The sequence below is a fragment of the Lethenteron reissneri genome, chromosome 30, assembly GCF_015708825.2.
Source record: "Lethenteron reissneri isolate LAM-NWPU_2019-01 chromosome 30, ASM1570882v1, whole genome shotgun sequence".
Lineage (NCBI taxonomy): Eukaryota > Metazoa > Chordata > Hyperoartia > Petromyzontiformes > Petromyzontidae > Lethenteron > Lethenteron reissneri.
In genome coordinates, this window is record NC_083808.1 from 9,465,548 (window position 1) to 9,479,784 (window position 14,237).

At 51.3% G+C, this 14,237-nt stretch overlaps 1 protein-coding gene across 1 annotated transcript in view; it reads left to right on the forward strand.

The window, feature by feature from the left end:
• LOC133349518 (sarcolemmal membrane-associated protein-like) overlaps window positions 1-14,237 on the forward strand; it is a 217,781-nt gene that overhangs the window by 44,495 nt on the left and 159,049 nt on the right. Inside the window, 5 exon segments of the mRNA XM_061563044.1 lie at window positions 8,896-8,968; window positions 10,241-10,262; window positions 11,636-11,698; window positions 11,880-11,975; window positions 13,542-13,613. Coding sequence (XP_061419028.1) covers window positions 8,896-8,968; window positions 10,241-10,262; window positions 11,636-11,698; window positions 11,880-11,975; window positions 13,542-13,613 — 326 coding nt within the window.

Below are 14,237 nucleotides of genomic sequence, written 5' to 3' on the forward strand. Positions count from 1 at the left end.
CCAGAGGAAGGCCACGTGGGCAAAGCCAAGGGGTGGCAGCGGCGGCCAGCGGTGGCCAGCTAAGGGAGCAGCCAGCGGAGCTGCGAGAGAAGACAGCGGTGGGGCGGCTGGAGAGAAGGCGGACGAGGAGCTGCGGGGAACACAGCCGGCGAGGCTGTGTGTGAGGGAGAGGCTACGAGAGCGACGAGAGGAGAGAGAGGCTGAGAGAACGACGAGGGGAGAAACTGCAGGAGAGCAGTATCAGTGTCAGTATAGAGTCTTATAGAAGGACAGCCGTGCGGGTTAAGAGAGAAGAACCGAATAAAGGACACCAAGCCAGACATCGTGGTCGAGTCCTTTATTACATTGGTGTCGGAAGTGCAACGGCATGTCGAAACAAGTGAGAAAGAAAAATGTTCCAGCGCCGGCATCGGCTTCTTCGTCCGAAGACGAAGACTTCCCTCCAAACATGGATCCTGCCAGGGTGGTGGAGGAGAGCCCTGCTGAAACGAGTGCGAGGACGGGAGTGGAAGATGTAGCCACAGTGTCAGGGCCGCCGACACCATCAGACGCTGATCGGCGATGGCTGCAGGTGGCTGAGCAACTGGAGACTCTCAAGGACGCCCTGGGCCAATTGTGTCATCTCGTCACCCCAAGCACGGCGACGGAGAGAGCGGAGAGTGCTCCACAGGCCGCCACGGGTTCTTCACTCCCGGCGCCATGGGCCACGCGGCAGGAGGCCGCCATCTTGCGCGTGCCGCGGCGGGAATCCGCCATCTTGACCACGCCGCGATTCGACGCCATTTTGAATTTGCCTCCGGAGGAACCATCGGCGGAGGGCGGAGTGAAGCGGAGTCGGAGTCGCCATCTCACCACGGTCAAGGAATTCGCCATTGGGGGCGACTGGAGCGCTTTCGCCTGCAGATTTTTAGCGGCGGTCCGTTCTGCGAGATGGACCGATGCTGAGGCCTTGGAAGTGTTGCCGACTCTTCTGGACGACGAATCTGTTCGTTTTTTTCGCTCCATTAAGGCCGAGAAGAAGAGGACATTATATGGAGTTTTTCAAGAAATGGCCGACGCCTACGAGCCACCTGACGACGCGCATCGGCGATTCGCTCAACGACAACGAGCGCCCGAGGAGTCGCCTGTGGCGTACAGGGGTGCAGTGCTTGATTTGGCTATGGCCGCGTATCCAGATACAACACCTGACCTGCTCGAGCCTCTCATCTTGGGCAAGATGCTCGAGCTGTCGCGGGATCTTGGGATTCCCATGCCGGTGTGCGGGCATGAGAAGCTCACCTCCCGGGCGGCGGCGAAATGTCTGGATGCACAATTCAACCTACGACGATGGAAACAGGTCACGGCGTGGACAGGGGGGCCCGTCGCGGAGGGTGGCGCTCTGGGTTGGGACCCTACGAAGTCGGTATACGTGCCGGATGAGCGGGGCCCTCAGGAGCTGACGGCCGCCTCGGTGCCATGGTCAGGCCGCGGTGGACCGGCCTCTCGTGCTGCACCGCCGATACGCGGGCGGCGCGATGCAAGGCCTGCGCTTCGGCGCAACGACGCCGATTGCTTCCGCTGCGGACGGAAGGGCCACTACGCGAAGGACTGCTGGGCCCGCATCCCGGGTCCGCCACAACAGGAGGCCTCATTACCGGCCAAGCCGCCCAAGGATCCACCGAAACAGGCAAGTCGGCACGCACCAGACACCCGGCAAGGCTTTACACCTCACCCATCACCTTCGTTGTGCGGTCATAGTGTTGTTGTTAAAGAGGGACCTTCGACGGGGCCTTGTCGCTCTGTGACGCAGTGGCGCAAATTGGCACGGAGGGTTGTTGCGGCCGCTACGGGTTCGTCCACCGTGCCGGGGTCTATACAAGGGGTGGACGTGCGCATTTTGGTCGATTCCGGGGCGTCCGCGACTATTATTTCGGATGTCATTTTTCATCTGTTAGGCATCCCACCCGGGGCCGTGCGTCCGGTTTACGGGTCGTGCGTCGCTGCGAACGGGGGTAGTATGGGCATCGTGGGCCAGGTGGACGCTAAAATATCTATTGGGGATGTGTCGGCCTCGGGCGTTGTGTTGATTTCAAGATCCTTGGCAGTTCCCTGTTTATTGGGCACTGATTTTCTGGCTAAGATGCCTATTTTGATCAAAATTAATGAGAATTGTATTGAACTGCCGGGTGGCCGTCAAATTTCGTTTCTGCCGTCGCCCTGGGGGCGACCTGCTTCGGCCGTACAAGTGCAGGCGCTATCCGTGGCATCTGTTGATATTCCACCTGGTTCACAGATGCTTATTCCCCTGCGGTATCGGAAGCCCCTGCCTGGTCGGCTGGGAGCGGTTGGGATCTTGTTGTCACCTTCAGCCTCGATAACGGCCGGATCGGCGCTGGTCGGAGCGCAGACCATCGTCCGGCCAGATCAATTACCGTTTTTGCAGGTGCTCAATGCGGGTACGGAAAATGTCTGTGTCCCAGCCGGCACGGTTGTGGCACATGCCACCACGGCATTTACGGCTCACGATTGTTCGCATAGCCAGGGAGTGGTTGCTGGTGTTTCCGAGCCTGTGGCTTCGGATGACCGCTGGATTGCTAGCTTATGTGACGGAAATTCTTCCCTGTCTGTGGATCAACGGGGTGCGCTTCATAAATTGTTATTGACGTATTCCGATGTGTTCAGCTCCAATGATTTGGATTTGGGACGCACCTCATTGCTTCACCATCACATTGCTACAGGCGACGCTGCCCCTATTCGGTTGAATTCGCACCGAATGAGTCCGGCCGAGCGAGAACACGTTCGGGGGGCAGTGGAGGATATGTTGGCTGCGGATATTATATCGCCGTCGAACAGCCCATGGGGCGCGCCTGTGGTTTTGGTTAAGAAAAAGGATGGCAAATTGCGATTCTGTGTTGACTTTCGAAAATTGAATAAGATATCGGTGGCAGATGCGTATCCCCTGCCGCGTATGGACGACTCCCTCGACGCATTGTCGGGGGCTAAGTATTTCTCTACACTGGACCTCTCTTCGGGATTTTGGCAGCTTCCCCTTGACGAGCCCTCACGGGAGAAGACCGCATTCCGTACGCCGCAGGGGTTGTTTCAATTTAACTGCCTTCCGATGGGGCTGAATGCGGCCCCTGCCACATTTCAAAGGCTCATGGAACTCGTTTTGACGGGGTTGCAGTGGGAGACATGTCTCATATATTTGGACGATATCATCGTCTTCAGCCGCACATTTGATGAACATTTAAGGCGGCTGGAGACGGTGTTCGCGAGGATGCGCTCCGCGAACTTGAAATTTAAACCAAAGAAATGTCACCTACTGCAACGGTCCGTCCGTTATTTGGGGCACATCGTGAGTGCTGAGGGGGTGTCTACGGACCCGGAAAAAACGGCGTGCGTCCGAGATTGGCCGACTCCGGTCACCGTGGGGGATGTACGTCGCTTTCTGGGATTTGCCTCGTATTATCGAAGATTTGTACCGAATTTTGCGACCATCGCGAGGCCCTTGCACCTCCTTACGGGTAAGGGACGTAAGTTTGCGTGGGGACCGCCGGAAGAGGCGGCCTTTCAGAGTCTGCGTAATCTGTTGGCTACCGCCCCAACATTGGATTTTCCGGATTTCAATCAACCGTTCATTCTTGATACGGATGCGAGCGACACAGGTATTGGCGCGGTGTTGTCTCAGTCTAAAGGGGGCGTAGAGCGCGTCGTTGCGTATGGTAGCCGGGTCCTGTCGCCCGCGGAAACACGCTACTGTGTCACTCGCAGGGAACTCTTAGCCGTTGTTTTTTTCCTACGTCAGTTTCGACCGTACCTGTACGGCCGTTCCTTTATCGTACGTACGGATCATGCGGCCTTGCAATATGCCCTTAAAATGGATCAACCTTCCGGCCAGCTGTCGCGTTGGTTGGACACGCTGCAAGAATTTTCATTTCAAATTCACCATCGTAAAGGGGTGCGCCATGCGAACGCAGACGCACTTTCTAGGTTGCCGCAGCGCTCCCCTTGCAAATGTGCGTCGGGGACGCAGAGATGTGCGCCCAGCCTACCCCCCCCTCAGCCGGTGGTATTGGCTGTGGAGAAGTCGGATGCTACTGTGGAACCGGGGCCGACTGATGGGGTTTTGAATCTGCCACGGTCTGTTTGGATAAGGGAGCAAATGATGGATGAGTCGTTAGTGTCCTTGCGGAAGCGATCCAAAGTGGAGGTTGGGGGTCCGGTTACGGAGGGTGCGCCGGAAACCGCGGTCCGAGATGGTCTGCTTATGTGGAGGGAAAGTCTCCAGGAACACTGGCGTCTAGTGGTGCCTGCGTCCCTCCGATACGAGTTGATTAGAACTCTCCATTGTGACACGCTATTACATCTGGGTGTGCAGAAGACCTTGTTGACGTTGCAACGTCATTATTTTTGGCACGGCATGTCGACGGATGTCGTGGGGCACGTCCGCGCGTGCCCTGACTGTGCCCGGCGTAAGCCTCCTAAACATCCTTATGTGCCACCCTTACAGTCAATTCGGGTGTCTCGGGTCAATGAATTGGTGGCACTGGACATTTTGGGACCTTTCCCACCTTCGGCGAGGGGTAATAAATATTTGCTGGTCGGGGTTGAGTACCTCTCCCGTTGGCCGATGGCCTGGCCGTTGCCCGATCAATCGGCCGCGGCCATTTCCGACGCCTTTTTGTTCGGATATGTTATGGACAAGGGTGCGCCGGAGAGACTCCTTACGGATCAGGGCCGAAATTTTTCTTCGAAATTATTGGCGGAAGTATGCGCGGGCCTAGGGACTAAGAAGGTCCGGACATCCCCATACCATCCGCAAACGGATGGTATGGTTGAGCGGCTAAACCGGACATTGTCTGCCATGCTGTGCCACACGGTGAGTGAGCAACAATCGGATTGGGACCTGCACATCCCGGGGGTGCTTTCGGCGTACAGGATGACTCCTCATGCGGCTACGGGTTATTCGCCATTTTACCTTATGTATGGTCGGGAAAACGTGCCGCCAATGGATGTGCAGATGGGAACCGGTGTGAGGGGACCTTGTAAACCGCTTCCTGACTACATTCGGGACACTGTTCGCCGGGTCTCGGAGGCGCGGGAGAGTGCCCGTGTGGCTACGGCCAAAGCTCAGGCCCGAAATGAGAGGTACGCACGGCGTTCCAAAGGGGAGTGCCCCTGGAAGGTTGGGGACCTGGCCTGGCTCCATTGCCCGCAGGTGCGGCCGGGTACCTCTCCCAAATTTCACAAACCTTGGCGAGGGCCTGTCCGCCTCATTGAGGTTCCTAATCCTCAGTCGGCGCGTGTTCAAATTGGTTCTCGCCGCTGGTTTGTTCACACGTCGCGCTTGAAACCGTATGTTGCTCCCCTACATGATGCATCATCTCCCAATGTTGCCTTGCCGGGGTCTGTTGCTGCCGACTCTCCCCCGCCTGCGTCCATTGATCTTGCTAGAGCGCCTGTCGTACCTGTTCCAGGCAGGCCGGCCTTGACACCGGAGGGGACGAGGCGCTCTGCTCGGAGGGTGCCTGCCAGATCTGCGGGTCCTTCGAGCCCTGCAGCCCTTCCGACCCCGCTGCAGACGCATCCGCGGGACAAGCCCAAGACTGATCCTTCAAGGACACGGGACGTTGGTGGACTTCCAACAGCGACAGGGGGATTTCACCCTGTCGCTCCTCAAACTCAATCACGTTCCCGTTCCGCGGATGGGCCGCCGACCGTCCAGGACGGGCCGGCGACCCGCACACGCTCTAAATCCCTTGTGTTTCGTTGATTGTTATGTTGTATTGTTCTTACTGTGTATTTATTGCCTGCTTCTGCTACGTTATTGATTGTTGAGTTGTGTTGATTGTTCTTACTGTTATATTGCATGCTTGGTGTCCTTTGGTGTGTTACGCTCGGGTTCGCCCGCATTACTGTTGGTGTTGTTCAGCCGAGGTCGGCTGGGTTTTTCTCCACGGGGGAGGGTGGTGTAATGCGGGCGCGGGCGACCTCCCGGATGTGACGTCACGGAGAGGTGGAGTTAGGTGACGTGGGAGGAAAGGTTAAGGTTCTTAAGGGAGGAGACCGGAAGAGGAAGGCAGAACGAGTGGGACTGGACCAGAGGAAGGCCACGTGGGCAAAGCCAAGGGGTGGCAGCGGCGGCCAGCGGTGGCCAGCTAAGGGAGCAGCCAGCGGAGCTGCGAGAGAAGACAGCGGTGGGGCGGCTGGAGAGAAGGCGGACGAGGAGCTGCGGGGAACACAGCCGGCGAGGCTGTGTGTGAGGGAGAGGCTACGAGAGCGACGAGAGGAGAGAGAGGCTGAGAGAACGACGAGGGGAGAAACTGCAGGAGAGCAGTATCAGTGTCAGTATAGAGTCTTATAGAAGGACAGCCGTGCGGGTTAAGAGAGAAGAACCGAATAAAGGACACCAAGCCAGACATCGTGGTCGAGTCCTTTATTACACAGTGTTGAACCAAACATCCCAATGATGAAAAATAGTCTGCAAGTTACCCAATTGGCATTGCACACAGCAACATCATCCCCGACTATGAAAACTTGGCAGGATCCTCTTGAGAAATCGTCTTGAGACTCGGTGATATGTTCCTGGGTCAACAAGCGCAATAAATGTTTTTATTCCTGGTGTGGTGTGTGTGTGTTGGAGAGTGGGTATTAAAGATGCTGGATGTTATTTTGCAAGAGTAGTTCATTGTACGCCTGTGTTATTTCCCAGTACACCATTTAAAAAACTAAAATCATGGCGCCTCTGAGTTGCGGCTGTTACGTCCGCAAATTTTCACGCGTTATAAATTGTATTATTATTAAATAATGAATGCTAAAAACGTTGAAACTTAATTATTATTTTTTAGTTTCCCACGCAAAAGAAGCGGTTAATCTTAGTGCGACCGCATGTCATGAAGTACATGGAAATATTTCTTTCAAATATTATATTCGTTTTTAAATGTTTCTTTGCATGTCATTTAAATATATACTTTTAAAACATATTTTAAAATTGTTACGTGTATTTTGTTTACGCCTGATTGCTATTTTGTATTCGTTGTATTCTCTTTGATGTTGTTGTTTTTACATCATTTCCTTTAATGAGTTCGCTTTTAATTACGTGCACTCTGGGACCTGTTTTCCGCGTGATTCATTTATTTTTACTCTGTTCTCCGTGGCAAAGAGAGACATCTGGTCTCGGCGGGCTTATTTCAATTGACTCTGAAGCCAAGAACTCGTCATCAGCCTCACGAGTGTGCAATGTCCACCAGGTGGCACAAGGCTCCTGCAAATAACTGGAACAGCATCGCGCTTGGCCAACACTTGAAGCCGTTGGCAATAAGCATCCACATAGGGGCCGTCCATAAATGACGTCACGCACCTGGGGGTGGGGGTCAGACATTTGGGACGATGTGTGAGAGGGGGGGTTTGAGAAATGCGCAACTTTAAATACATATAGACAACACGTTCTACTTAATTAAATAGACTTTTTAATACATGTTTTCTCCAACAACATCAGAGTGCAGCGCAACATTAAATACACACTACAATGACAATAGTTTAAAGCAATTTGAAGCATGTTTTATTTTCAAAATGGAAATATGGTTTGGGGGGGGGGGGCAGAGCTTTGTGACGTCATATTTGAGGGGGTGGTCTGACTTTTTGTGACGCTGTGTGACGAGGGGGGGGGTCAAAAATCATCGTGTGATGTCATTTATTGACGGCCCCATTCACTGGCATGTGATGATTTGCTCCAATAGCAATTCGATGAATTGGCATGCGTTGGTTTGAGTGTAAATGTATTTTTTTTGGTCTCCTTTGACTTGTTTTCTACGCTATGGTTTTCTCAGTCTCATTTGTCCCGCAGGTTGAAAGGCAACGTTTGCATTTAATAGCTTTTGTTACGCGTGTTCGCCAGTAATATCTTCCAACGTTTTAACAGCTCGGGGGATTTGCTGCTTAAACAAATGCGTCCAATAGAACGTTGGTCCAGATGGCCCTTGAACCTGCCCGACTGCAATGTTGGTTGGTTTATTATGATTAGTGTGGAGCATTTTTCTTCTTGGTTCTTTCCGTAAAGTCACGTAGAAGGGAAATAATAAAATAATAAAAATAAAACATAACAAAATAATTCTCACGACGTTTCGGCCACAACGCAAGCTGCTTGCAAGCTGCTTGCGTTATTTTATGCTTTTTGTTGTTGTTATTTAATTATTTCCCTTCTACGTGACTTTACCGAAAGAACCAAGAAGATGAATCCCTTCAGTCACGAAAGCTTTAAATCGAAATGTGGAGCATTTTGTTAAGGTGTATAATTTGTACGTCAAAACAGTGGTTTCCTGTCCAGTTGAGCATGGGGATTCACCCATCTCCCATTTAGGGCTGTGAGCTAGTGGTGGAAATTCCACGTGTCTATGGTGGGGATTGGTGTTTTCGTAAGATGACCACTGTTGACCTCTCCACAAAGTGGTACTTATTTTATCACCCCTGGATAGATGATAAGCTGAGTCGATCCCCAAACGGGATTTGAACTCATCCTTCCGACTGCAGGCCATGCTCAATGTCGCTGCACCACCAAGCTGGATAACAATAATGATATTTTCTCATAATTTGCCAAAATCACAAGAAATTAATTGTCACATGCATATTTCCTGGGTATAGGAATCGCATGTAATCCATTAATATGAACTGGTCCTGGGGCTTTCTAAGGTCGACTCAGCTTCAAATGAGTACCTGGTGCGATGTGTGAACATCGCCAAAGGCGGCCGGGTGTGGTGTTGGCCACCCACTCCCTCGTGTGCCGTGCCGGCCTTTATAAGTGATTTGTAACAGCACTTGCCGTAACAGTCTGTTAAGGCGATGCGGGGGATCTTTGTCTTTGATGTTTGTCTCACATTTGGGACCTTGCCTCCCACCCCACCCCTTCCTGAGCAGTCACTCACGGCTGCATTATCACCATGGTGAAGCTCCTACTACCAGATGGGACGGAGTACAAACACAGGCCTGAGTAAGCGTATACCACTGCAACAACAACAGCCCCACTTTTCGACACCAAGTCGCGCTGATGTCACCACACAACTTGCACGAGGCTCGGTGCACTTTGTGGCCACGTGCCGTGTCGATGGCTCGCTTATGCGAGGTTCGCAGGACGGGTCCAGGTGTTGTGCGTTACCCGACTGTGATGACTCGCAGATGGGGGCAAACTGTGCTTTCCACTGTGACACCCGGTTCTGTTTACTTGCCCATTGTTGGGAGTGTCGTTCCACTGCCCCCCGTTGTTGCCGAGGGCAGCTGTCTATAACTGCTCCGTAGCGTACTACATGAGCCTTACTCCGCAGAGGCCAATTCTGACACCACCTCTACGGTGTGTTGACACGTCCCCTCGGCTTAGTCCTATTGTACCACACTAACTCCCTCGGTCTAGCGAGACAGAAGCTGCTTGGGCATGCAGTGGACGGGCTTGTGTGCTACTTGACCCAACAAACTCAATCTACGCAGAAGACGCTGCCTATCAGGATTGTGCCCATATATTTCAAGTGAATATGAGCCCCTCACGTGATAAAGCCTGGCTTAATCCAGGATTCATATTCTTAGGTTTTTTCAGTTATACAGCTATCATGCTGTGATGGTTCCACCTGAAGACGGAAGCTTGTGTTGCCTTCGAAACGTCGTGATTTTTATTTTATTTTATTTTTATTTTACTTTTATTAATTTTTCTTTTTTACCTACGTGACTTTACCGAAAAAACCTAAGAATATGAATCCTTGCAGTCACGAAAGCTTAAAATCTAGAATTAATCCAGGATTGGTCTTAGGGTGGCCAGCATGAATGTTTATAGCTGGCACAGGTGTTCCTGTAAAGAAATCCACCTTTGGCTTTCATGGTTGTGGCCAAGGACACCCACCCAGAGCTTCGTGTGAAGCGATAGGTCAGCCAGCTTCCACACAGAGCGAGCGAGGAGAGAATTCAACACTATTGTCACCAATGTTATTCATGGTTTAGAATTAAAGCCAGGCCACCGGGTTTGTAGTTTGATGTGCAAAACACCACGCACACATTCGTGCACAAACACATGCAGTCCACACGTACATTACATGTGGCTAGATTTTTTCATTTATGTGCATATGTTTGATACACTGATGCAATAAACACAGCAGGTTTACAAATACAATGCCATTTGTAAGTGTTTTTGAATTGCATGAGATGAAGCTGACAAGAAAGTTCTCATGGAGATATATTTTGATCGTTTCTGTGTTTTTTTCTCTCTTTGTGTGCGCAGGGTGGACAGCGTGTCTGTCAAGGTAAGCACCTCCTGGAATCGTGTACAAGTGTCACACCTCTACCCAGCAGAGGCTCGCTGCTCATTGAGTGCTCATTTTGAGGAGGGTGTCCTGTTTGGGATGTCAGAGGCCTGTTCCTTAGAGTTTTTTTTACACATGTGGGAAGAAACTGAAATGTAACTCGAACACAAAAAAGAGACCAATCTTGTTGTAATAGTTTGATTTGCTGATTTGACGCTGTACGTGACTTTACCGAAAGAACTAAGAGTATGAATCCTTGCAGTCACGAAAGCTTCAAATATAGAATTATGTCAAAACTTTTTTTTGTACCGAATCAGTGCTGCCTAAATTATGCACTCGCAGAAGGACGTGCACCCCAATCGATTGTGTAGAGACGGCTATGAAGCAGGCATTGAAGTCGGCGTATCTTATTTAATAGCAGTCTGTCTGCACTCCAGTCCACAAGACGCCCTCCCCCCCCCACAGTCCACCTTTTTCTGATTACCAATCGTTTCTCTTCTTTCTAGATTTGAAGCTTTCGTGACTGCAAGGATTGATATTCTTAGGTTTTTTCGGTAAAGTCACGTAGGTAACAAACCGCACCTCTCCATAACAAAGGCTCAGTCCTTTGTTATGCAGTCTATTCTTAGTCTTGAGCCTCACCTTACCATATTAATAAAAAAGTGTGCCGTTCCTGGCCTTTCCCCCCTCAACCATTATATATACGGGGTGGTATTTCTTGTGATCTCTCATTAACTTGATACAGCTGTCGTGGCTGTGACGGTTCCACCTGAAGACGGAGGCTTGTGTTGCTTCCGAAACGTCGTGATTTTTTATTTTGTTTTATTTTACTTTTATTAAATACATTTTTTTACCTACGTGACTTTACCGAAAAAACCTAAGAATACGTTTCTCTTCTTATGCAAATGAAGCCACGGGAACAGAACTAAGGAACACTACTCTGTAGGTAGCCCGTCATGTACGTTGAACTTCTTTCGCGCCGTACGTAGCCAACCGTGCTAATCGGAGGTGCGTTAGAAACTTATCGGCTGTGCTGCTCCCTATGGGACACCACGTCATTCCTCAGTGTGTGTGTTCTCTTTCATGTTATGGCTCTTTATAGAACTGGTGACTCATCCCAATCAGATTGACAACCCATTGTTGTGAATTGGGAATTATACGACGGTGATGTATTACAGGTGTGCATTATTGCCACCATACTTGGTCACCTGAACCACAAACCTAATATGATGATGACGACAACTGCAATTACGATGAATATGACGATGCATTTCAGGGGCTGAGATGACACGGACTGGTTTGTGTTGACTGGCGAGCGCTGCCTGATTTTGCGCTGACCGTGCGTGATACTCCCCTCCCGTGTGTGTTCACAGCCGGAGGCAAACTCCACCACATTCAAACTGCAGGACCTTCACCAACTGTCCCACTACCTACAGGTCCGTAGCGCCCCGCAACTTGAGGCTGAAATGTAACATTTTTCTTCTTCTGTATTTGCGCACGTGCTCTTAAATCAACTTCACAGCGGTGCTCATTCGGTCCGTGTGTGGTTACGGTTGTGGTCGACCCGTAAATGTCCAACTGGGAGTTGTTGCGATCCTGTTGGCGCTGCGTGTGCAGGAGGCCCTCTATCGCGAGCAGCTCCTGCACAAGAAGCTGTCGGCGCTGCAGACCCTGCTGCAGAGTGCGCGGCGCGCGTCCGACGATGGCTGGCAGGTAACGACGTTGCCCTGACCCCAGCGAGACACGGTGGTGTCGTGACCTCACTGGGCCTCGCAATGAAAACACAACAAAGATAACAAAGATCCCCCGTATAGCCCTAACAGACTGTAAGGGCAAGTGCTGTTAGCGAGCACCTATGAAGGCCGCAACGGTACACGAGGGGGTAGGTGGCCAACACCACGCCCTACCGCCTTTGTCTTCCCAGTGGCGATGTTTACACACCGCACCAGGTACTCATTTGAGGGTGAGTCGACCTAGGGGAGGCCCATGACCGGTTCAGATAATCGTCACTGGTGTTAGCCGTGAGCGGGAATCGAACCCAGGTCGCCAGGTTCATAGTGCAGCGTGCTAACCGCTACACTACCACAAAAACACAAGCAATGTAAGTGGTGTTGGTAAGACATCTCAATGGTAATAGCTTACCTGTAGATCTACTCGATTGGGATTGCACCGAACAATATCGCCCTCCTTCATGAAAACTTCGCTGCATCGCATGCTTTCAGATGCACTTCTGCGGCCGTCTGGAATGCTCTTCCTTCCGATATTAGGAAGCCACTGGGGCTATGCACTTTTAAATCAGTCAGATGAAAACTAATTTCTTTAGAACTGCTTCTTGTGGTTAGTTGTTCTTCCCCTGCAGCTCAGATTAGTTCAACATACATAGACACAAAGGAACCTCCTGAAAAAGAGTCTTGAGACTCGGTGAGGCTTTCCTGCGTTCGCAAGCTTAAATAAACAATGAACACAATAACATTATAGTTAAAACTCATTATGCACTGTCGTGGTCGATTATGATGGGTCATAGATTAATGCAGGGATAAGTTCGTGAAATCTATTGCGTAACAAAAAATGTGTAGTGACATAGAATTAGCTATGTGGCAGCATAGCGCTGGCTGCTGGCAGGGAAGGGGATCTGCGGCTTACAGCAGCCCTGACGTCAGCAGGCCACGTGATACACCAGAGGGGGATCGAAGGGGAAAGGTCACGGAAGGGGCACGCCAAGAACTCGCTGGTAGGTTCTAGAAAGGGAAGGGGATCTGCAGCTTACAGCAGCCCTGACGTCAGCAGGCCACGTGACACACCAGAGGGGGATCTATGGGGGGAAAGGTCACGGAAGGGGCACGACAAGAACCCGCCGGTAGGTTCTAGAAAGGGGGTGTGTCCGGGGGCGGAGCCAGGCCACGCTGAGAGTATAAGAGGGGTCCCTGGAGGGGACCTCGGGGCTGTTGTCGTGTGGAGTGGGGGGGGATCCCGGTCGCGCTGCTGCTGGAGTCTTCACCGTCGTCTCCGTCTTCACCATCTCGGCGTCGCCAGTCAGGCGGTCTAACAGCTGTCCTGACTGGGAATCGTCGTCTACTATAGACGGATTATTTGTGAGTGTTACCCCGTTGGTGCGCGTTCATAAACAGAGTGCCTCCAACTCTTAGCGTCTCCGATTCAGTCGCTGCAAATGTAACCAATTCTTGGTGCTCTTAAAATGTAAGAAACACCGTGTGTAAAGCTGTCATTAGCAGTGATATTTTTAAATGTAGCAGCGTCGTATCTGCCTCTGTGTGTCAGGCTCTCATCATTGAGGATAAGCTGCTATCCCGTCTGGAGACACTGGAGAACAGACTCATGGCCTATTCCAAGGTGAGTCTTATTGTCGCCTGTCTCTTTTCACATTAAGCCTGTGCTGTTATGCAGTTATTTCAAGATGCCGTTTCTCAAGAAACAGGGCAGGGGGGCATATCTGTCTTTGTAGAGAGAGATGGGGGATAGAAAAGGAGGGCCTTTCAACCCTGGACTTGAATACAGCCAGGTAGTCGACAGCATGGGTGGCTGGGGGAAGGGAGCCCCAGACTTGGAGGTAGCCGAGGTGAATTATCGGCCTCCCACCGAGGGAAGGTTGACTGCGGGCACAATCAAGGCTCTCTACCACTTAGTCAAATAAATGCATTTGGATGCATTTATTTGACAAATAAGCTGCCTGCAGATGGTTTCTACATCTGCAGGCAGTTTTAGTCAGAGTGCTACTGTAAAAAGAGGGCATGATTCAGTGCAGTGGCCGTTAAAATGGTTCCATATTGGAGAATAATAAGGACTCGACTTGTATACATGTGTATGTTGAGAAGCCGAGTTACTTCCTACGATGTGTTTATTGGTAACCCGTTGTCCATGTGCCTATGCGAGTGTGTGTTGGCATCGTAGTGTTGAGAGGGGCGACATGCAAAATTAGAATGCCCCGTGACCTGGGTGCACATCCAGTTGACGTAA